Below are 23978 nucleotides of genomic sequence, written 5' to 3' on the forward strand. Positions count from 1 at the left end.
GTAATCATTTGTTTGGATTCAAATGAATTTATTTTAAAACACTGAAAATTACATTCTGAATCTCAATACATTCCACTAAGTCTTAATGTCTCACATTGTAGTGGATCAACAAGAAGTACCATATATCAAAACCGGTGATGCCAAGGCCAATCTTGAAGATGCAATACTTCAGGGCAGAATGAAAAATGCTGCTCGAAACTGCATGAAAAGTATCAAGTTTATGATGGTACGCTCATTTTATGTTAATATGTTATCTTAAGCAACAGCTGTGTTTAAGTGACTCCGTTCATGCAGATGGGCTATACTATCTGAACTCATCAAGAGGAGTCCTTTATCAGACGTTCTGTGATATGACCACTGCGGGTGGCGGCTGGACGCTGGTGGCCAGTGTTCATGAAAACTACATGAATGGAAAGTGTACTGTTGGTGATCGCTGGTCAAGTCAGCAGGGCAGTGACCCAAATCGGCCTGATGGTGATGGGACGTGGGCAAACACGGTCACGTTCGGAACAGCAGAAGCCTCTACAAGTGATGACTATAAGGTATTTTTAGTACATTTATGGTTTTACAAAATAGGAGCAACATAAAGGACACAAAGATACTAGACAGACAATCAAAAGATGTTTATGAGGAATTTGAAATGACCGTTTGTTTCCATTCTATCACAGAATCCTGGATACTATGACATTGCAGCACAAGACGTGTCTGTGTGGCACGTTCCTAATAACGCTGATTTGGAACAGTGGTCACCTACCTCCCTCCTGCGATACCACACTGAAAATCACTTCTTAAACCTCTACGGAGGAAACCTTTTCAATGTATTCAAGGTCCGATAAACTTGGATACCAGTTTTGAGTTTGAAACATTCATAAAAATGTAGCCAAAGACAAAAATTTTGTGAAATTACAGAAATACAGAATTTTTATTTTTATTTTCCCAGAAATTCCCTGTGAGGTTTGGAATAGGGGCATGCATCACTGATAATGGACCTGCTATTCCAATAGTGTATGATACCGGAAATGTGGATTTCATCAAAAAATCTGTATGGTCCCCATTCCAGAAGTATGGCAATACCTCCAGAGCCAGTATTTTTCAAATATTTTTAAAGAAAGTTCGTGCATCAATAGACCTTATAGTTAGGATAGAACCATATTTAATTTTTGACAGGAACAAAAATGAGGCTGTGAAGGATAGAAGTGCAATGCATTCAACGGTAGACAAAAACTTCTACGTTTGAAAGTTGTGAATTGTGAAAATTATGTGATCTAGATAGGAGCCTTGTAATGTATGTAAATCCTTCCCTCCTTCCCTCATAGTCTCATTTTCATTAGCGTTAAATTCAATATGCCGTCTAACCTGACTAAACTTTGTTGACAGTCTTTGTTGTTTTATTCAGTGATGGTGTACAATTTAGCCATGTCATGTGTGCATGAACCTACTATGATCATCAGTGACACATTGTGTGCATTTTTCAGCAATTTGTGCGCCTGGATTCATCACATTGAGTCTCTAACACTGAAAGGGCAGCTTTGGCTCTTTGTTCAGGTGTCAAACCAACCGGCTGTAACTCGGAACATGTGGGTTAAAATAAAATTCTGGATTATTTAAAAGAATGCCAATAGACAATATTTTTGACATGCTGTTAATCACCACATAATACATGAACAATGGAAATAAAAGTGCATAGGTGTGTTTTGTTGTTATAATGCACTCATATTGTTGCAGTTCCGTATTGGTGGAGGTGGACACTTTCCCGAGGGCGCCCCTAGACAGTGTGGGGACTTTGCGAGCTTCGACTGGGATGGCTATGGTACTAATGCAGGATGGAGTGCTTCCAGAGAGATAACCGTCTAAAATCGCCAGCTTCCTTCCCTTCTTTCCAAGACATTCCACATTGATTAATGCTTAAATGTAACATACACAGTTATTTGCGCAAATGTATTTCTTTACTATATATATATATATATATATATATATATATCCTTTATGTCTGTTATCTATGAATGCATTTGTGATGGGTGATTCATTGTAATTAAAAGAACAACCTATCAGATTAGCCATTTTCTGCTAGTTAATATCTAACACCTCTTCTAAATGTTCATGGGTTACTTTTTACAACTGTTCAAAAGTTATATACATTATACAAATGTATAATATTCAGATAAAACCAGTGAGTTGTCAATACTGTTCAGACATCAGAGTCCAAATTTACTTAAAAAATGGTTTAACTTTTAATCTGTATTTCCCATCATCCTCCCTGACACTCATCAGACCTCATCACCAGCTCTATAAATAGACCACACACTTAGCCACTGTCTGGCTTTGGTAGATACTACAGACCACTTACTGTAACTGTTTAATGATTCTGTTTATGGTGATTGCTAATCCAGTTCTCATTCAAGTCGATTTCCAGTCTACTTGATCATCTCAACACCTTCTAGTCCTCCAAGCTGTTATCCAATTATTCTCTATATCTCAGCGTGTTTCCCTTGTGTGTGTACTCTTCAGGATCTCTAAGGCTGTAAGCAAAATACATAAGTTATCAATAACATCTGTTCTCGCCATCTATGATCTCAAGAATAGTCAATTACCTGATTAATGATTGTTCCTGTAAATCTGCTAATAAATACCTGGTCTGATTTTTACTTGGTTTCCTAATCATATCAAGAATATGACTCCCTGGATACGTCTGAAAAATAGATGTTATTAGAACTGTAAATGCTCAACATGTCTGATGTGAATACTTGAGCAATATTCTCACTGTTTGAAATAAATGAACCATCCTCAGTCTGGTTGACATAGTGTAAGCATCCCCTTTCTCAAAGGCTACTTGTTGAGGTGTGAAGCATATCTGAGAATGTGCTGCTCGGGGAAGCTAAACTATAGGACATCTCACATTGTAATGCCACAATTCTCATGAAAGCATGCATTTGGACTCTGTGTTACAAAGATAACCTGCATTGTACCATACAAGATAAAAAAAAAGTCAAGCCAGTAGATCCCCACCTCTGTTATTTGAGACTGAAGAATGAGCATATGGAAAACATAAAACGTTCAATATGCCTATTCAGGTGTATCAGAGGAGGATATTTCATAAAAATGAATGTGTGTGTGTGTGTTAAATCTTTATTTGGAACGACAGGAATGACTGTAGTGACCTCTAGTGGTGAATGAGTTTTCAAATCATTTGTTCTGACAAATCATAGACCCACATCACATTTTAAAAACCACAAGTACTTAGAGGTGTTTTATTAATATCAACAACAATTAAAAAAATCTTATTTTAAAATTCTTCATTCTGTATTCCTTTGAGTGAAACGTGATCAGTTAAAGTAACTGTACACAACAACCAAACGTAAGAAAACACAAAGCATGTTTATAATAATACTGCATTTTTAACTAATCATTTCAGAAAGTCTTCACTGCTGGACATAAGCAGCAGAAGATTACAGATGTTTAGTCATCTCCTCCGCAGAGGTTCAGTAGAGCTCTCTGGTAGTCACCCTTGGTGTGCTCCTGAGGAGAAAAAGACAAACATTCTGATTAAAATGCTTCTTGAATGAAGGCAAAGTAAGAGCAGAAAGAAAAGAAGAGAGAGGTAAATAACAGAACAAATAAGAAAGAGAAGAGACAAATGGAAACTTACTAAAATTGTCTGGTACAGAGATTTTCCAAAATTCCTCTTAAACTCTGCACGGACCTTCATGAGATCAACTTCACAGCGGGAGACGATGATGCGGGTTATGACTTTCTCTTTAACACTTTTACTCTGCAAACATCAAAATCAGAATGTTCGGTATAGACACACATTTTCCATTGAAGAAACTGATCAACACAGTTCAAAATCAGCCAAGGTCACCTCTTTACATGAATGCAGTCAAAATGAGATATTCACCTTCATAGCGTCACTGAGTCTGCTGGCAAAATACAGATGTTTGTTCTCCAAGCACTCAACTGCAAAAAGACAGAGATACATTTTAGGACATGGTTACATGTTCTGTTTTTTAGACTTTGATAGGGGTCTTTCTTCAGTTCTCCTCTGGCTTCTTGCCACGTGCATTTACACAGGAATTGCCACAAAATGTTGCTCACCAAACAGCTTGTGATTATGTTAAAAAGATGTAAAGAAGGGATTCCCAAGAAAAGTGTGAGCGTGTGAAAGAGTAATTGAGCGGACAGGCATGACCATCATCAAATCTGCCATACATCTCTATATCCAAGTGTTCTGACAACTTATGTGAAGAACGGACAGATAGATACCTAGAGTGAGGAAGGATTTTTCCAGATCTCCCTTCACCTCCTTTCGAATGCTCTCCTTAATGTCATATGGGCTGTATCTCTTGTACCTTTCAAACACTGAGAAAAAGAGGTGTTGGTTAGGTTGTCGCAGAAATAATAATGGCAATTGACTTCAAATACAGCTCTGTTTAGGTGTCACCTTTCTGCAAGTGTGGGACACTCCTCTCAGAGAAGATTGAAATCCAAGTGGTCACATCGGTTCCTTTTCTCTTCACTCCAGCTTCATAAAGAGCCTAAATATTTTTATAATTGATATATATATAATTTTATAAAAGATTACAAAAAGCAACTTTTTGTTGTTCCAGCATTCTTCACATGGGTCATTTGAATGCACAATGGTTTCTTATATTACCATAATATTATTTTAATCATGCTGAATAAATATACTGTCACTATAACTGTGAATCAATTGAATTTCCTCAGTTAAAAGGGCTCTACTCACTCTTGCATCATTGTCGATCTTCTCATGGTCCACAACGTTACTCGGCTCATCTCTTTTGGCCTGTGAACATGAATGAATAAAGTGTGAGTACAGCAATGCAGAATCTGCAGTTTGCAAACTATACTGTATTGGCGGTAAAGGAATTACCTGTAGCATACTGTGCAAAAACGCGGAATCTGATCATAATTACCACAAATAACTGTTATAGTAATCTATTAAGTTACCTGTACAAGGGCCAGGAGCAGCTTAGCGCAATCACCAGATGTGTCTCCAGAAACATCTTTCTCCAACTCCTTCTTAAACACTGCAAGAAGAAAAAGAAAGGGACGTGAATACTAATGTAGGAGTGTTTTTATGCCTTTTAAGGGCCAGCATCACTCACTCTCTCTGTAAACCTTTTTGATTTCATTGAGCTCTTCATTATTGCGAGAGCAGACCATTTCAATAAGACTCTCCTCATCAGTGCCCAGACCCTGCAAAAAGCAACATATTGTCACATGAATACAGTGATATATTAATACACTACTGTCCAAAATTCTGGGGTCAGTGAGACTTTGCTTTTGTGTTGTTTTGAAAGAAATTAATGCTTTTATTCAGCAAGGATGAATTAAATTGATTTACATTTCAAATAAATGCTGATCTTTTATTCATCAAAAATAAAAATAATAATGTATCCACGGCTTCCACAAAAATATTAAGCAGCACAACTGTTTTCTACTATGATAATGAAAGAATTTGAAGACTTGAGTAACGATGAAAAGAAAACAGTTATTTTAAATTGTAATAATATTTCATAATATTAAAATTTTTATTGTATTGTTGGTCAAATAAATGCACCATTGGTGAGCATAAGAGACCAAACTTTTGATCAGTAGTTTAGGTTATTTTATTCATGTTATTCATACATTATTATTAAATATGGAATATGAGTTTAATTTTGATACTTCAACAGAAAACAACAGTAAACAAGCAGCATGATCCATAAACAATTGGATATATGCGCAACAGACCTCCGTGTTCTGCTAACCTGGTCTCGTTGCTTCCGGTTCACGCATTTTGCATATGCCTCGTTAAATATGAAGCTGTTTTACTCAAAATGCCTTCAAAGTAGACACTAAAGATAATCATAACTAATGTCTATCACATATGTGGGTTGATTAATAAATGTTTTTTTATTTTTATTATTTTCACTAACATTTATATATAAGTCGAATAAAGTGTCAATAATAAAAACAGCTAGCTAATTTAACTGATTACCTTAAAAGTCCATTGATATCACTATTATTTAATACTGTTATTAATGCACTCTCCGAGAAGCGGAAGCGATGAGACATGTTTTCCGGGTTTCATCATGTGACGTTCAACATTGATCGCATTACAGATCTATGTAAACATACCTTCATTGATGATTTCAGTTCAGAGGCGTCATATTGTGCTGTACTCTTCATCAACCCCAGAACCAGATGCGCCAAAGAGCCCGAGAGCGCTCCCTTCAGGGCACTTACCAAATCCTACAACACAAACAGTGTCAGGTTGTTTGGAACTTTGATACACTAGATATTCATATCAGTGTACTTCATAAAGGTAAGATAATCCATTTTTTAATAGCTAGTCCACAGTTTTTGTATTAAATAATTATGTATATAATAACGTTCCACTGCCGATGTCCAGCGTATCAGATATACGTCTTTGGGGAGACGTATTGCGTCGGACCTCTGATCACTTGTCACAAAAATAGTCATCAGAAGATATGCTTCAAGCTTGCGTCCATACAGTATGTGGAAATTGTCTAAGTTTATCTAGGTTTTAGAACCAATCCGAATTTTGATGACTTATGTATTGACGCAATTAGCAACCTCTGTTAGGATATAATTGTTGAGGATTTTGAATTGCATGCAGGTCGGCCTACGAACTCCATCGCGGGTGTTAAAGCTGACTTCTGCGGATGAAACTCCAAACTATTTTCTTCAACCACAATTTGACTCCTGGTCTTTGTTCATCATACCTGGTCCATGGGTTTTAACTGTTATTCCCCAACAGCATGGTGTCTTGATTTTGAGTCGGTGAATGTGACTTCCTACTCATACTTAGTTGTCAGTCACTAGTTAAGTCTGAGGTCACCGTTTCCATGTCAAAACACTCAATAGATTACTATGTGAGCATTTCAGCAGTTTAAATTCACATCTTCCAGCCAATCAGAATCGAGTATTCAGACAGGTTATGGTATGAATAGAAATATACATATTCAAAATGATCAAATCAATATCTAAATAAAGTTTTGACTGAGTAGTTTTGACAAATCACTGGTTTTATTTGAACAATGTATCAGTATCAACAGAAACCCATGAACAGCGAGAGGATGTTATATATGATCGAGCAGAAGTTCTGATAGGTTGTTCTTTCAGTTACAATCACCATACACAAAATAATTTGTAGATTACAGATCCAATATAAAGGATATATATATATATTTTGTAAAGAAATACATTTGAGCAAATAATTGATTAACACTTGTTACACGCACAATGTGAAAAATCTTGGAAAGAAGGGAAGGAAGCTGGCGATTTTAGACTGATCAGGGTGTCAGCGATAAAACAGCAGCACAGCTGCTTCGGTTATCTCTCTGGAAGCACTCCATCCTGCATTAGTACCATAGCCATCCCAGTCGAAGCTCGCAAAGTCCCCACACTGTCTAGGGGCGCCCTCAGGAAAGTGTCCACCTCCACCAATACAGAACTGCAACAATATGAGTGCATTATAACAACAAAACACACCTATGCACTTCTTCAAATGACACTGGGGCAGTTGATACATTTCCATAAATGTATTACTATCAATGCATTATGTGGTGCATGTCAAAAATGCTGTCCATTGACATCGATTTAAATAATCTTGAATATAATTTTAACTCACATGTTCAGAGTTACAGCCGGTTGGTTTGACACCTGAACAAAGAGCCAAGGCTGCCCTTTCAGTATTGAAGACTCTGAATGTGATGAATCCGGGCGTAAACATTGCTGGAAAAATGCAGAGAATATATCACACATGACGTGGCTTTCATTCATTACGTTGATTGAATCTCAACAATGATGCCTTTTAAATTGCACACCATCACTAAATAAAACTGATTTTCCTGTCAACTGATGTAGCTACTTTCTTTAAAAATATTTGAAAAATACTGGCTCTGGAGGTATTGCCATACTTCTGGAATGGGGACCATACAGATTTTTGTTGAAATCCACATTTCCGGTATCATACATTATTGGAATAGCAGGTCCATTATCAGTGATGCATGCCCCTATTCCAAACCTCACAGGGAATTTCTGGGAAAATAAAAGTTCAGTATTTCTGTAACTTCACAATTTTTGTCTTTGACTATATTTTTATGAATGTTTCAAACTCAAAACTGGTATCCAAGTTTATCGGACCTTGAATAAATTGAAAAGGTTTCCTCCGTAGAGGTTTAAGAAGTTATTTTCAGTGTGGTATCGCAGGAGGGAGGTAGGTGACCACTGTTCCAAATCAGCGTTATTAGGAACGTGCCACACAGACACGTCTTGTGCTGCAATGTCATAGTATCCAGGATTCTGTGATAGAATGGAAACAAACGGTCATTTCAAATTCCTCAAACATCTTTTGATTGTCGGTCTAGTATCTTTGTGTCCTTTATGTTGCTCCTATTTTGTAAAACCATAAATGTACTAAAAATACCTTATAGTCGTCACTTGTAGAGGCTTCTGCTGTTCCGAACGTGACCGTGTTTGCCCACGTCCCATCACCATCAGGTCGATTTGGGTCACTGCCCTGCTGACTTGACCAGCGATCACCAACAGTACACTTTCCATTCATGTAGTTTTCATGAACACTGGCCACCAGCGTCCAGCCGCCACCCGCAGTGGTCATATCACAGAACGTCTGATAAAGGACTCCTCTTGATGAGTTCAGATAGTATAGCCCATCTGCATGAACAGAAGCATTCCTGAGTCACTTAAACACAGCTGTTGCTTAAGATAAAATATTAACATAAAATGAGCGTACCATCATAAACCTGATACTTTTCATGCAGTTCTTTGCAGCTTCGAGCAGCATATTTCATTCTGCCCTGAAGTATTGCACCCTCAAGACTGACCTTGGCATCACAGGTTTTGATATATGGTACTTCTTGTTGATCCACTACAATGCGAGACATGAAGACTTAGTGGAATGTATTGAGATTCAAAATGTAATTTTAAATGTTTTTAAATGAATTCAGTCCAAACTAATTATAATATTTATTACTTACAAATGATCGCGCTTGCAGCCTCACAGTGCCATAAATTCAGTGAGAGACTGAAAAGGATCCCTAAAAACACAGGTGTAAGAAACATAGTCTGCAAAAAAAAAAGAAAAGTTCTTTACAATTACACTCAACTCTGCAAAGCTGAGAGTGACGGTATTGGTTCTATGTTTCGGTGAAAGACTGCTTATTAAAAGCAATATATATGCTCCTTATATTTTAAAATTTCATTTGCATGGAGCAAGAACTTGCGTTTGCTTCTTGTGTGTTTCTCTCCTCTGAGTTGGCGAGAACTGTCAAGGATTTTGGCTTCTTGCTGAGTCTAAAGCTCAGGAAACTTACTCGGGATACTTATACTTACTCATGAGCGGAACAAGGAAAATGAAGAATAGGCTATCTGAGCATAAGCGTCTCGTTCGGCCATGGACAAATCCAGTTCATCCAATCCACATTCCCCCCATTGAATGTTTTGGTTGGGTCAAGACCTTAAATAAATACATTTAATCCTAAATAAAATAACAGATATTACATAATATACTGCTAATGCAGTTTACAATAGCAATATTGCATTTTGCCTCACAGAAATGCACATTTGACAAAAAAAAAAAAAGCACTGATTGTGAGCTAGGATGCTACAAATTGATATTTTGAAAAAATGTGTTTGAATAACAAAACCATTTTGGTTACCATTGATTTCTACTATATGGACAAAAAAAAAAAAACCCAGACATTTCTCACTTTTTTTTTTTTTTCTCTATTCCACAGACAAAAGAAAGTCAAATAGCGTTGGAATAACACCACAAATTATGACAGAATTTTACATTTTTGGATGAACTACCCTTCAACAAAAATAACATTTGCAAAAGTGAACACCTAATTTAAGACATTGATATGGATTTTCCATCAGGCACTAATTGAATTAACATTTTACTTAAATTAAATGAAAACTGTTAATTAAAACTACAGGACAAAAAAAACTGGCTATCCTAAACACATGTAAAGTACAGTATAATAATAATAACAACATTTGTAACAAACACGTTCATGCCAAATCACCATATTTCAATGATGTTGATAACTGCAAGGTAAATAACTAGTAGCTTGACAAGCTTGTATTGCCTGTATGTATGGCATGATGTTAGTGTTAGAGTATAGGGATCTATTGTTGTTGGTTTCGGTCCTATTTTATATATGAATTTATTTATTTACGCCAATTTAAGGCGTTGAACCAACCAAAACATTCAATGTGGGCAATGTGGACCGGATGAACTGGATTAGTCTATGGCCGAATGAGACTAAGCGGAATGTGGAAAATAAAGTACAAGGTACCAAAACAAAACTACCTTATTCAACAAGCCGGAGCTGAACACTTTTTTTTTTTTACATTCCACGTTCCGTTTATGCCCAGATAGCCTATTCTTAATTTTCCTAGTTCCGCTCCCGAGTAAGTATACAAGTATCCTGAGTTAGTAACCTGAGAGTTCTTGTACCATACAAATGAAATTTTAAATTATACATAGTCTATATGCTTTAAAGCAGCCTTTCACAGAAATATGGATCCAATAACATAGATTTTTACCTTTGCAGCGTTGAGTGTAATTGTGAAGAACTTTTCTCCTTTTGTTTGTATATGTTTCTTACACCAGAGTTTTTAGAGATCGTCTTCAGTCTCTCCCTGAATTTATGGCTTTGTGAGGCTGCATAATTTGTGTGATAATTTGTAAATAGTGTGACGAGTGTGTGAGAGGAGGGGCTCTGAAACAGCTAGGGCTGGCGGCGTGTGATGAGGCGCACCTGATGTGAATAGAGCCTCATCACCGCCGCCGTTTAAATGCCGAGCGCGCCTCTCCTCGGGAGACCGCTCTCTTCCCCGTGCAGGACACCAGATCCCCTGTTTATTTTGGACACGTTTTTCCCCTTGGACGCTATTTTTGATTTTTATTGTTTAATAAAAACCTCTCTGAGGCCTGACGCCACACCCACTGTGTCTGTCGTTTGCTCCTCCCGCCACAAAAGTTAATGTAATCATTTGTTTGGATTCAAATGAATTTATTTTAAAACACTGAAAATTACATTCTGAATCTCAATACATTCCACTAAGTCTTAATGTCTCACATTGTAGTGGATCAACAAGAAGTACCATATATCAAAACCGGTGATGCCAAGGCCAATCTTGAAGATGCAATACTTCAGGGCAGAATGAAAAATGCTGCTCGAAACTGCATGAAAAGTATCAAGTTTATGATGGTACGCTCATTTTATGTTAATATGTTATCTTAAGCAACAGCTGTGTTTAAGTGACTCCGTTCATGCAGATGGGCTATACTATCTGAACTCATCAAGAGGAGTCCTTTATCAGACGTTCTGTGATATGACCACTGCGGGTGGCGGCTGGACGCTGGTGGCCAGTGTTCATGAAAACTACATGAATGGAAAGTGTACTGTTGGTGATCGCTGGTCAAGTCAGCAGGGCAGTGACCCAAATCGGCCTGATGGTGATGGGACGTGGGCAAACACGGTCACGTTCGGAACAGCAGAAGCCTCTACAAGTGATGACTATAAGGTATTTTTAGTACATTTATGGTTTTACAAAATAGGAGCAACATAAAGGACACAAAGATACTAGACAGACAATCAAAAGATGTTTATGAGGAATTTGAAATGACCGTTTGTTTCCATTCTATCACAGAATCCTGGATACTATGACATTGCAGCACAAGACGTGTCTGTGTGGCACGTTCCTAATAACGCTGATTTGGAACAGTGGTCACCTACCTCCCTCCTGCGATACCACACTGAAAATCACTTCTTAAACCTCTACGGAGGAAACCTTTTCAATGTATTCAAGGTCCGATAAACTTGGATACCAGTTTTGAGTTTGAAACATTCATAAAAATGTAGCCAAAGACAAAAATTTTGTGAAATTACAGAAATACAGAATTTTTATTTTTATTTTCCCAGAAATTCCCTGTGAGGTTTGGAATAGGGGCATGCATCACTGATAATGGACCTGCTATTCCAATAGTGTATGATACCGGAAATGTGGATTTCATCAAAAAATCTGTATGGTCCCCATTCCAGAAGTATGGCAATACCTCCAGAGCCAGTATTTTTCAAATATTTTTAAAGAAAGTTCGTGCATCAATAGACCTTATAGTTAGGATAGAACCATATTTAATTTTTGACAGGAACAAAAATGAGGCTGTGAAGGATAGAAGTGCAATGCATTCAACGGTAGACAAAAACTTCTACGTTTGAAAGTTGTGAATTGTGAAAATTATGTGATCTAGATAGGAGCCTTGTAATGTATGTAAATCCTTCCCTCCTTCCCTCATAGTCTCATTTTCATTAGCGTTAAATTCAATATGCCGTCTAACCTGACTAAACTTTGTTGACAGTCTTTGTTGTTTTATTCAGTGATGGTGTACAATTTAGCCATGTCATGTGTGCATGAACCTACTATGATCATCAGTGACACATTGTGTGCATTTTTCAGCAATTTGTGCGCCTGGATTCATCACATTGAGTCTCTAACACTGAAAGGGCAGCTTTGGCTCTTTGTTCAGGTGTCAAACCAACCGGCTGTAACTCGGAACATGTGGGTTAAAATAAAATTCTGGATTATTTAAAAGAATGCCAATAGACAATATTTTTGACATGCTGTTAATCACCACATAATACATGAACAATGGAAATAAAAGTGCATAGGTGTGTTTTGTTGTTATAATGCACTCATATTGTTGCAGTTCCGTATTGGTGGAGGTGGACACTTTCCCGAGGGCGCCCCTAGACAGTGTGGGGACTTTGCGAGCTTCGACTGGGATGGCTATGGTACTAATGCAGGATGGAGTGCTTCCAGAGAGATAACCGTCTAAAATCGCCAGCTTCCTTCCCTTCTTTCCAAGACATTCCACATTGATTAATGCTTAAATGTAACATACACAGTTATTTGCGCAAATGTATTTCTTTACTATATATATATATATATATATATATATATATATATATCCTTTATGTCTGTTATCTATGAATGCATTTGTGATGGGTGATTCATTGTAATTAAAAGAACAACCTATCAGATTAGCCATTTTCTGCTAGTTAATATCTAACACCTCTTCTAAATGTTCATGGGTTACTTTTTACAACTGTTCAAAAGTTATATACATTATACAAATGTATAATATTCAGATAAAACCAGTGAGTTGTCAATACTGTTCAGACATCAGAGTCCAAATTTACTTAAAAAATGGTTTAACTTTTAATCTGTATTTCCCATCATCCTCCCTGACACTCATCAGACCTCATCACCAGCTCTATAAATAGACCACACACTTAGCCACTGTCTGGCTTTGGTAGATACTACAGACCACTTACTGTAACTGTTTAATGATTCTGTTTATGGTGATTGCTAATCCAGTTCTCATTCAAGTCGATTTCCAGTCTACTTGATCATCTCAACACCTTCTAGTCCTCCAAGCTGTTATCCAATTATTCTCTATATCTCAGCGTGTTTCCCTTGTGTGTGTACTCTTCAGGATCTCTAAGGCTGTAAGCAAAATACATAAGTTATCAATAACATCTGTTCTCGCCATCTATGATCTCAAGAATAGTCAATTACCTGATTAATGATTGTTCCTGTAAATCTGCTAATAAATACCTGGTCTGATTTTTACTTGGTTTCCTAATCATATCAAGAATATGACTCCCTGGATACGTCTGAAAAATAGATGTTATTAGAACTGTAAATGCTCAACATGTCTGATGTGAATACTTGAGCAATATTCTCACTGTTTGAAATAAATGAACCATCCTCAGTCTGGTTGACATAGTGTAAGCATCCCCTTTCTCAAAGGCTACTTGTTGAGGTGTGAAGCATATCTGAGAATGTGCTGCTCGGGGAAGCTAAACTATAGGACATCTCACATTGTAATGCCACAATTCTCATGAAAGCATGCATTTGGACTCTGTGTTACAAAGATAACCTGCATTGTACCATACAAGATAAAAAAAAAGTCAAGCCAGTAGATCCCCACCTCTGTTATTTGAGACTGAAGAATGAGCATATGGAAAACATAAAACGTTCAATATGCCTATTCAGGTGTATCAGAGGAGGATATTTCATAAAAATGAATGTGTGTGTGTGTGTGTGTGTGTTAAATCTTTATTTGGAACGACAGGAATGACTGTAGTGACCTCTAGTGGTGAATGAGTTTTCAATTCATTTGTTCTGACAAATCATAGACCCACATCACATTTTAAAAACCACAAGTACTTAGAGGTGTTTTATTAATATCAACAACAATTAAAAAAATCTTATTTTAAAATTCTTCATTCTGTATTCCTTTGAGTGAAACGTGATCAGTTAAAGTAACTGTACACAACAACCAAACGTAAGAAAACACAAAGCATGTTTATAATAATACTGCATTTTTAACTAATCATTTCAGAAAGTCTTCACTGCTGGACATAAGCAGCAGAAGATTACAGATGTTTAGTCATCTCCTCCGCAGAGGTTCAGTAGAGCTCTCTGGTAGTCACCCTTGGTGTGCTCCTGAGGAGAAAAAGACAAACATTCTGATTAAAATGCTTCTTGAATGAAGGCAAAGTAAGAGCAGAAAGAAAAGAAGAGAGAGGTAAATAACAGAACAAATAAGAAAGAGAAGAGACAAATGGAAACTTACTAAAATTGTCTGGTACAGAGATTTTCCAAAATTCCTCTTAAACTCTGCACGGACCTTCATGAGATCAACTTCACAGCGGGAGACGATGATGCGGGTTATGACTTTCTCTTTAACACTTTTACTCTGCAAACATCAAAATCAGAATGTTCGGTATAGACACACATTTTCCATCGAAGAAACTGATCAACACAGTTCAAAATCAGCCAAGGTCACCTCTTTACATGAATGCAGTCAAAATGAGATATTCACCTTCATAGCGTCACTGAGTCTGCTGGCAAAATACAGATGTTTGTTCTCCAAGCACTCAACTGCAAAAAGACAGAGATACATTTTAGGACATGGTTACATGTTCTGTTTTTTAGACTTTGATAGGGGTCTTTCTTCAGTTCTCCTCTGGCTTCTTGCCACGTGCATTTACACAGGAATTGCCACAAAATGGTGCTCACCAAACAGCTTGTGATTATGTTAAAAAGATGTAAAGAAGGGATTCCCAAGAAAAGTGTGAGCGTGTGAAAGAGTAATTGAGCGGACAGGCATGACCATCATCAAATCTGCCATACATCTCTATATCCAAGTGTTCTGACAACTTATGTGAAGAACGGACAGATAGATACCTAGAGTGAGGAAGGATTTTTCCAGATCTCCCTTCACCTCCTTTCGAATGCTCTCCTTAATGTCATATGGGCTGTATCTCTTGTACCTTTCAAACACTGAGAAAAAGAGGTGTTGGTTAGGTTGTCGCAGAAATAATAATGGCAATTGACTTCAAATACAGCTCTGTTTAGGTGTCACCTTTCTGCAAGTGTGGGACACTCCTCTCAGAGAAGATTGAAATCCAAGTGGTCACATCGGTTCCTTTTCTCTTCACTCCAGCTTCATAAAGAGCCTAAATATTTTTATAATTGATATATATATAATTTTATAAAAGATTACAAAAAGCAACTTTTTGTTGTTCCAGCATTCTTCACATGGGTCATTTGAATGCACAATGGTTTCTTATATTACCATAATATTATTTTAATCATGCTGAATAAATATACTGTCACTATAACTGTGAATCAATTGAATTTCCTCAGTTAAAAGGGCTCTACTCACTCTTGCATCATTGTCGATCTTCTCATGGTCCACAACGTTACTCGGCTCATCTCTTTTGGCCTGTGAACATGAATGAATAAAGTGTGAGTACAGCAATGCAGAATCTGCAGTTTGCAAACTATACTGTATTGGCGGTAAAGGAATTACCTGTAGCATACTGTGCAAAAACGCGGAATCTGATCATAATTACCACAAATAACTGTTATAGTAATCTATTAAGTTACCTGTACAAGGGCCAGGAGCAGCTTAGCGCAATCACCAGATGTGTCTCCAGAAACATCTTTCTCCAACTCCTTCTTAAACACTGCAAGAAGAAAAAGAAAGGGACGTGAATACTAATGTAGGAGTGTTTTTATGCCTTTTAAGGGCCAGCATCACTCACTCTCTCTGTAAACCTTTTTGATTTCATTGAGCTCTTCATTATTGCGAGAGCAGACCATTTCAATAAGACTCTCCTCATCAGTGCCCAGACCCTGCAAAAAGCAACATATTGTCACATGAATACAGTGATATATTAATACACTACTGTCCAAAATTCTGGGGTCAGTGAGACTTTGCTTTTGTGTTGTTTTGAAAGAAATTAATGCTTTTATTCAGCAAGGATGAATTAAATTGATTTACATTTCAAATAAATGCTGATCTTTTATTCATCAAAAATAAAAATAATAATGTATCCACGGCTTCCACAAAAATATTAAGCAGCACAACTGTTTTCTACTATGATAATGAAAGAATTTGAAGACTTGAGTAACGATGAAAAGAAAACAGTTATTTTAAATTGTAATAATATTTCATAATATTAAAATTTTTATTGTATTGTTGGTCAAATAAATGCACCATTGGTGAGCATAAGAGACCAAACTTTTGATCAGTAGTTTAGGTTATTTTATTCATGTTATTCATACATTATTATTAAATATGGAATATGAGTTTAATTTTGATACTTCAACAGAAAACAACAGTAAACAAGCAGCATGATCCATAAACAATTGGATATATGCGCAACAGACCTCCGTGTTCTGCTAACCTGGTCTCGTTGCTTCCGGTTCACGCATTTTGCATATGCCTCGTTAAATATGAAGCTGTTTTACTCAAAATGCCTTCAAAGTAGACACTAAAGATAATCATAACTAATGTCTATCACATATGTGGGTTGATTAATAAATGTTTTTTTATTTTTATTATTTTCACTAACATTTATATATAAGTCGAATAAAGTGTCAATAATAAAAACAGCTAGCTAATTTAACTGATTACCTTAAAAGTCCATTGATATCACTATTATTTAATACTGTTATTAATGCACTCTCCGAGAAGCGGAAGCGATGAGACATGTTTTCCGGGTTTCATCATGTGACGTTCAACATTGATCGCATTACAGATCTATGTAAACATACCTTCATTGATGATTTCAGTTCAGAGGCGTCATATTGTGCTGTACTCTTCATCAACCCCAGAACCAGATGCGCCAAAGAGCCCGAGAGCGCTCCCTTCAGGGCACTTACCAAATCCTACAACACAAACAGTGTCAGGTTGTTTGGAACTTTGATACACTAGATATTCATATCAGTGTACTTCATAAAGGTAAGATAATCCATTTTTTAATAGCTAGTCCACAGTTTTTGTATTAAATAATTATGTATATAATAACGTTCCACTGCCGATGTCCAGCGTATCAGATATACGTCTTTGGGGAGACGTATTGCGTCGGACCTCTGATCACTTGTCACAAAAATAGTCATCAGAAGATATGCTTCAAGCTTGCGTCCATACAGTATGTGGAAATTGTCTAAGTTTATCTAGGTTTTAGAACCAATCCGAATTTTGATGACTTATGTATTGACGCAATTAGCAACCTCTGTTAGGATATAATTGTTGAGGATTTTGAATTGCATGCAGGTCGGCCTACGAACTCCATCGCGGGTGTTAAAGCTGACTTCTGCGGATGAAACTCCAAACTATTTTCTTCAACCACAATTTGACTCCTGGTCTTTGTTCATCATACCTGGTCCATGGGTTTTAACTGTTATTCCCCAACAGCATGGTGTCTTGATTTTGAGTCGGTGAATGTGACTTCCTACTCATACTTAGTTGTCAGTCACTAGTTAAGTCTGATGTCACCGTTTCCATGTCAAAACACTCAATAGATTACTATGTGAGCATTTCAGCAGTTTAAATTCACATCTTCCAGCCAATCAGAATCGAGTATTCAGACAGGTTATGGTATGAATAGAAATATACATATTCAAAATGATCAAATCAATATCTAAATAAAGTTTTGACTGAGTAGTTTTGACAAATCACTGGTTTTATTTGAACAATGTATCAGTATCAACAGAAACCCATGAACAGCGAGAGGATGTTATATATGATCGAGCAGAAGTTCTGATAGGTTGTTCTTTCAGTTACAATCACCATACACAAAATAATTTGTAGATTACAGATCCAATATAAAGGATATATATATATATTTTGTAAAGAAATACATTTGAGCAAATAATTGATTAACACTTGTTACACGCACAATGTGAAAAATCTTGGAAAGAAGGGAAGGAAGCTGGCGATTTTAGACTGATCAGGGTGTCAGCGATAAAACAGCAGCACAGCTGCTTCGGTTATCTCTCTGGAAGCACTCCATCCTGCATTAGTACCATAGCCATCCCAGTCGAAGCTCGCAAAGTCCCCACACTGTCTAGGGGCGCCCTCAGGAAAGTGTCCACCTCCACCAATACAGAACTGCAACAATATGAGTGCATTATAACAACAAAACACACCTATGCACTTCTTCAAATGACACTGGGGCAGTTGATACATTTCCATAAATGTATTACTATCAATGCATTATGTGGTGCATGTCAAAAATGCTGTCCATTGACATCGATTTAAATAATCTTGAATATAATTTTAACTCACATGTTCAGAGTTACAGCCGGTTGGTTTGACACCTGAACAAAGAGCCAAGGCTGCCCTTTCAGTATTGAAGACTCTGAATGTGATGAATCCGGGCGTAAACATTGCTGGAAAAATGCAGAGAATATATCACACATGACGTGGCTTTCATTCATTACGTTGATTGAATCTCAACAATGATGCCTTTTAAATTGCACACCATCACTAAATAAAACTGATTTTCCTGTCAACTGATGTAGCTACTTTCTTTAAAAATATTTGAAAAATACTGGCTCTGGAGGTATTGCCATACTTCTGGAATGGGGACCATACAGATTTTTGTTGAAATCCACATTTCCGGTATCATACATTATTGGAATAGCAGGTCCATTATCAGTGATGCATGCCCCTATTCCAAACCTCACAGGGAATTTCTGGGAAAATAAAAGTTCAGTATTTCTGTAACTTCACAATTTTTGTCTTTGACTATATTTTTATGAATGTTTCAAACTCAAAACTGGTATCCAAGTTTATCGGACCTTGAATAAATTGAAAAGGTTTCCTCCGTAGAGGTTTAAGAAGTTATTTTCAGTGTGGTATCGCAGGAGGGAGGTAGGTGACCACTGTTCCAAATCAGCGTTATTAGGAACGTGCCACACAGACACGTCTTGTGCTGCAATGTCATAGTATCCAGGATTCTGTGATAGAATGGAAACAAACGGTCATTTCAAATTCCTCAAACATCTTTTGATTGTCGGTCTAGTATCTTTGTGTCCTTTATGTTGCTCCTATTTTGTAAAACCATAAATGTACTAAAAATACCTTATAGTCGTCACTTGTAGAGGCTTCTGCTGTTCCGAACGTGACCGTGTTTGCCCACGTCCCATCACCATCAGGTCGATTTGGGTCACTGCCCTGCTGACTTGACCAGCGATCACCAACAGTACACTTTCCATTCATGTAGTTTTCATGAACACTGGCCACCAGCGTCCAGCCGCCACCCGCAGTGGTCATATCACAGAACGTCTGATAAAGGACTCCTCTTGATGAGTTCAGATAGTATAGCCCATCTGCATGAACAGAAGCATTCCTGAGTCACTTAAACACAGCTGTTGCTTAAGATAAAATATTAACATAAAATGAGCGTACCATCATAAACCTGATACTTTTCATGCAGTTCTTTGCAGCTTCGAGCAGCATATTTCATTCTGCCCTGAAGTATTGCACCCTCAAGACTGACCTTGGCATCACAGGTTTTGATATATGGTACTTCTTGTTGATCCACTACAATGCGAGACATGAAGACTTAGTGGAATGTATTGAGATTCAAAATGTAATTTTAAATGTTTTTAAATGAATTCAGTCCAAACTAATTATAATATTTATTACTTACAAATGATCGCGCTTGCAGCCTCACAGTGCCATAAATTCAGTGAGAGACTGAAAAGGATCCCTAAAAACACAGGTGTAAGAAACATAGTCTGCAAAAAAAAAAGAAAAGTTCTTTACAATTACACTCAACTCTGCAAAGCTGAGAGTGACGGTATTGGTTCTATGTTTCGGTGAAAGACTGCTTATTAAAAGCAATATATATGCTCCTTATATTTTAAAATTTCATTTGCATGGAGCAAGAACTTGCGTTTGCTTCTTGTGTGTTTCTCTCCTCTGAGTTGGCGAGAACTGTCAAGGATTTTGGCTTCTTGCTGAGTCTAAAGCTCAGGAAACTTACTCGGGATACTTATACTTACTCATGAGCGGAACAAGGAAAATGAAGAATAGGCTATCTGAGCATAAGCGTCTCGTTCGGCCATGGACAAATCCAGTTCATCCAATCCACATTCCCCCCATTGAATGTTTTGGTTGGGTCAAGACCTTAAATAAATACATTTAATCCTAAATAAAATAACAGATATTACATAATATACTGCTAATGCAGTTTACAATAGCAATATTGCATTTTGCCTCACAGAAATGCACATTTGACAAAAAAAAAAAAAGCACTGATTGTGAGCTAGGATGCTACAAATTGATATTTTGAAAAAATGTGTTTGAATAACAAAACCATTTTGGTTACCATTGATTTCTACTATATGGACAAAAAAAAAAAAACCCAGACATTTCTCACTTTTTTTTTTTTTTCTCTATTCCACAGACAAAAGAAAGTCAAATAGCGTTGGAATAACACCACAAATTATGACAGAATTTTACATTTTTGGATGAACTACCCTTCAACAAAAATAACATTTGCAAAAGTGAACACCTAATTTAAGACATTGATATGGATTTTCCATCAGGCACTAATTGAATTAACATTTTACTTAAATTAAATGAAAACTGTTAATTAAAACTACAGGACAAAAAAAACTGGCTATCCTAAACACATGTAAAGTACAGTATAATAATAATAACAACATTTGTAACAAACACGTTCATGCCAAATCACCATATTTCAATGATGTTGATAACTGCAAGGTAAATAACTAGTAGCTTGACAAGCTTGTATTGCCTGTATGTATGGCATGATGTTAGTGTTAGAGTATAGGGATCTATTGTTGTTGGTTTCGGTCCTATTTTATATATGAATTTATTTATTTACGCCAATTTAAGGCGTTGAACCAACCAAAACATTCAATGTGGGCAATGTGGACCGGATGAACTGGATTAGTCTATGGCCGAATGAGACTAAGCGGAATGTGGAAAATAAAGTACAAGGTACCAAAACAAAACTACCTTATTCAACAAGCCGGAGCTGAACACTTTTTTTTTTTTACATTCCACGTTCCGTTTATGCCCAGATAGCCTATTCTTCATTTTCCTAGTTCCGCTCCCGAGTAAGTATACAAGTATCCTGAGTTAGTAACCTGAGAGTTCTTGTACCATACAAATGAAATTTTAAATTATACATAGTCTATATGCTTTAAAGCAGCCTTTCACAGAAATATGGATCCAATAACATAGATTTTTACCTTTGCAGCGTTGAGTGTAATTGTGAAGAACTTTTCTCCTTTTGTTTGTATATGTTTCTTACACCAGAGTTTTTAGAGATCGTCTTCAGTCTCTCCCTGAATTTATGGCTTTGTGAGGCTGCATAATTTGTGTGATAATTTGTAAATAGTGTGACGAGTGTGTGAGAGGAGGGGCTCTGAAACAGCTAGGGCTGGCGGCGTGTGATGAGGCGCACCTGATGTGAATAGAGCCTCATCACCGCCGCCGTTTAAATGCCGAGCGCGCCTCTCCTCGGGAGACCGCTCTCTTCCCCGTGCAGGACACCAGATCCCCTGTTTATTTTGGACACGTTTTTCCCCTTGGACGCTATTTTTGATTTTTATTGTTTAATAAAAACCTCTCTGAGGCCTGACGCCACACCCACTGTGTCTGTCGTTTGCTCCTCCCGCCACAAAAGTTAATGTAATCATTTGTTTGGATTCAAATGAATTTATTTTAAAACACTGAAAATTACATTCTGAATCTCAATACATTCCACTAAGTCTTAATGTCTCACATTGTAGTGGATCAACAAGAAGTACCATATATCAAAACCGGTGATGCCAAGGCCAATCTTGAAGATGCAATACTTCAGGGCAGAATGAAAAATGCTGCTCGAAACTGCATGAAAAGTATCAAGTTTATGATGGTACGCTCATTTTATGTTAATATGTTATCTTAAGCAACAGCTGTGTTTAAGTGACTCCGTTCATGCAGATGGGCTATACTATCTGAACTCATCAAGAGGAGTCCTTTATCAGACGTTCTGTGATATGACCACTGCGGGTGGCGGCTGGACGCTGGTGGCCAGTGTTCATGAAAACTACATGAATGGAAAGTGTACTGTTGGTGATCGCTGGTCAAGTCAGCAGGGCAGTGACCCAAATCGGCCTGATGGTGATGGGACGTGGGCAAACACGGTCACGTTCGGAACAGCAGAAGCCTCTACAAGTGATGACTATAAGGTATTTTTAGTACATTTATGGTTTTACAAAATAGGAGCAACATAAAGGACACAAAGATACTAGACAGACAATCAAAAGATGTTTATGAGGAATTTGAAATGACCGTTTGTTTCCATTCTATCACAGAATCCTGGATACTATGACATTGCAGCACAAGACGTGTCTGTGTGGCACGTTCCTAATAACGCTGATTTGGAACAGTGGTCACCTACCTCCCTCCTGCGATACCACACTGAAAATCACTTCTTAAACCTCTACGGAGGAAACCTTTTCAATGTATTCAAGGTCCGATAAACTTGGATACCAGTTTTGAGTTTGAAACATTCATAAAAATGTAGCCAAAGACAAAAATTTTGTGAAATTACAGAAATACAGAATTTTTATTTTTATTTTCCCAGAAATTCCCTGTGAGGTTTGGAATAGGGGCATGCATCACTGATAATGGACCTGCTATTCCAATAGTGTATGATACCGGAAATGTGGATTTCATCAAAAAATCTGTATGGTCCCCATTCCAGAAGTATGGCAATACCTCCAGAGCCAGTATTTTTCAAATATTTTTAAAGAAAGTTCGTGCATCAATAGACCTTATAGTTAGGATAGAACCATATTTAATTTTTGACAGGAACAAAAATGAGGCTGTGAAGGATAGAAGTGCAATGCATTCAACGGTAGACAAAAACTTCTACGTTTGAAAGTTGTGAATTGTGAAAATTATGTGATCTAGATAGGAGCCTTGTAATGTATGTAAATCCTTCCCTCCTTCCCTCATAGTCTCATTTTCATTAGCGTTAAATTCAATATGCCGTCTAACCTGACTAAACTTTGTTGACAGTCTTTGTTGTTTTATTCAGTGATGGTGTACAATTTAGCCATGTCATGTGTGCATGAACCTACTATGATCATCAGTGACACATTGTGTGCATTTTTCAGCAATTTGTGCGCCTGGATTCATCACATTGAGTCTCTAACACTGAAAGGGCAGCTTTGGCTCTTTGTTCAGGTGTCAAACCAACCGGCTGTAACTCGGAACATGTGGGTTAAAATAAAATTCTGGATTATTTAAAAGAATGCCAATAGACAATATTTTTGACATGCTGTTAATCACCACATAATACATGAACAATGGAAATAAAAGTGCATAGGTGTGTTTTGTTGTTATAATGCACTCATATTGTTGCAGTTCCGTATTGGTGGAGGTGGACACTTTCCCGAGGGCGCCCCTAGACAGTGTGGGGACTTTGCGAGCTTCGACTGGGATGGCTATGGTACTAATGCAGGATGGAGTGCTTCCAGAGAGATAACCGTCTAAAATCGCCAGCTTCCTTCCCTTCTTTCCAAGACAT

General features: G+C 37.2%; 3 protein-coding genes and 2 pseudogenes across 7 annotated transcripts; 2 read left to right on the plus strand and 3 right to left on the minus strand.

Annotated features, from left to right (window-relative positions):
• The first annotated feature begins 85 nt into the window (after window positions 1-85).
• LOC306869955 (intelectin-like) lies at window positions 86-1854 on the plus strand (annotated as a pseudogene). The gene is made up of 6 exons: window positions 86-226; window positions 295-542; window positions 669-827; window positions 941-1062; window positions 1476-1577; window positions 1726-1854. The product of its transcript is annotated as an intelectin-like (transcript).
• A 1362-nt stretch (window positions 1855-3216) lies between these two features.
• LOC306868624 (annexin A2-like) lies at window positions 3217-6813 on the minus strand. 2 transcript variants are annotated; one of them, XM_079414882.1, is made up of 10 exons: window positions 6747-6813; window positions 6139-6252; window positions 5124-5214; window positions 4966-5045; window positions 4742-4801; window positions 4439-4532; window positions 4261-4356; window positions 3896-3954; window positions 3647-3769; window positions 3223-3516 (listed from the first exon to the last, which is right to left on the minus strand). In XM_079414882.1, the coding sequence occupies exons 1-10, from the start codon at window positions 6753-6755 to the stop codon at window positions 3457-3459; spliced, it is 786 nt and encodes a 261-aa protein (XP_079271008.1). In that variant the 5' UTR covers window positions 6756-6813; the 3' UTR covers window positions 3223-3456. The 2 variants fall into 2 exon arrangements, with proteins under 2 accessions (XP_079271009.1, XP_079271008.1); XM_079414883.1 differs by lacking the exons at window positions 6139-6252; window positions 6747-6813 and adding an exon at window positions 5999-6062 and having other exon boundaries at window positions 3217-3516.
• Window positions 6814-7324: 511 nt separating this feature from the next.
• On the minus strand, window positions 7325-8930 carry LOC306869963 (intelectin-like; the record flags this gene model as incomplete). Its single annotated transcript, XM_079416943.1, has 6 exons — window positions 7325-7477; window positions 7655-7758; window positions 7944-8064; window positions 8170-8328; window positions 8453-8700; window positions 8780-8930. 6 exons carry the CDS (start codon window positions 8928-8930, stop codon window positions 7325-7327), a joined length of 936 nt encoding a protein of 311 aa, XP_079273069.1.
• A 2193-nt stretch (window positions 8931-11123) lies between these two features.
• Window positions 11124-23944, plus strand: LOC306869970 (annotated as a pseudogene). Its single transcript has 13 exons — window positions 11124-11264; window positions 11333-11580; window positions 11707-11865; window positions 11979-12100; window positions 12514-12615; window positions 12764-12886; window positions 17209-17377; window positions 22192-22316; window positions 22385-22632; window positions 22759-22917; window positions 23031-23152; window positions 23566-23667; window positions 23816-23944. The product of its transcript is annotated as an uncharacterized misc_RNA (transcript).
• LOC306844786 (annexin A2-like) lies at window positions 14269-17943 on the minus strand. Of its 2 annotated transcripts, XM_079377163.1 has the most exons (10): window positions 17799-17943; window positions 17191-17304; window positions 16176-16266; window positions 16018-16097; window positions 15794-15853; window positions 15491-15584; window positions 15313-15408; window positions 14948-15006; window positions 14699-14821; window positions 14275-14568 (listed from the first exon to the last, which is right to left on the minus strand). In XM_079377163.1, the coding sequence occupies exons 1-10, from the start codon at window positions 17805-17807 to the stop codon at window positions 14509-14511; spliced, it is 786 nt and encodes a 261-aa protein (XP_079233289.1). In that variant the 5' UTR covers window positions 17808-17943; the 3' UTR covers window positions 14275-14508. The 2 variants fall into 2 exon arrangements, with proteins under 2 accessions (XP_079233290.1, XP_079233289.1); XM_079377164.1 differs by lacking the exons at window positions 17191-17304; window positions 17799-17943 and adding an exon at window positions 17051-17114 and having other exon boundaries at window positions 14269-14568.
• Window positions 23945-23978: the final 34 nt, after the last annotated feature.

This window comes from Barbus barbus (genome assembly GCF_936440315.1).
Source record: "Barbus barbus genome assembly, chromosome: 1".
Taxonomy (NCBI): domain Eukaryota; kingdom Metazoa; phylum Chordata; class Actinopteri; order Cypriniformes; family Cyprinidae; genus Barbus; species Barbus barbus.

What these genes read in the sequence shown, in the direction of transcription:
- LOC306844786 (XM_079377163.1), bottom strand. An exon ending in CAAAAAGGTTTACAGAGAGA is followed by an intron (nt 16,098 to 16,175) that starts GTGAGTGATGCT and finishes TTCTTCTTGCAG; the next exon opens with TGTTTAAGAAGGAGTTGGAG. An exon ending in TGTCCCACACTTGCAGAAAG is followed by an intron (nt 15,409 to 15,490) that starts GTGACACCTAAA and finishes TCTTTTTCTCAG; the next exon opens with TGTTTGAAAGGTACAAGAGA.
- LOC306868624 (XM_079414882.1), bottom strand. An exon ending in CAAAAAGGTTTACAGAGAGA is followed by an intron (nt 5,046 to 5,123) that starts GTGAGTGATGCT and finishes TTCTTCTTGCAG; the next exon opens with TGTTTAAGAAGGAGTTGGAG. An exon ending in AGATCGACAATGATGCAAGA is followed by an intron (nt 4,533 to 4,741) that starts GTGAGTAGAGCC and finishes AAAAATATTTAG; the next exon opens with GCTCTTTATGAAGCTGGAGT.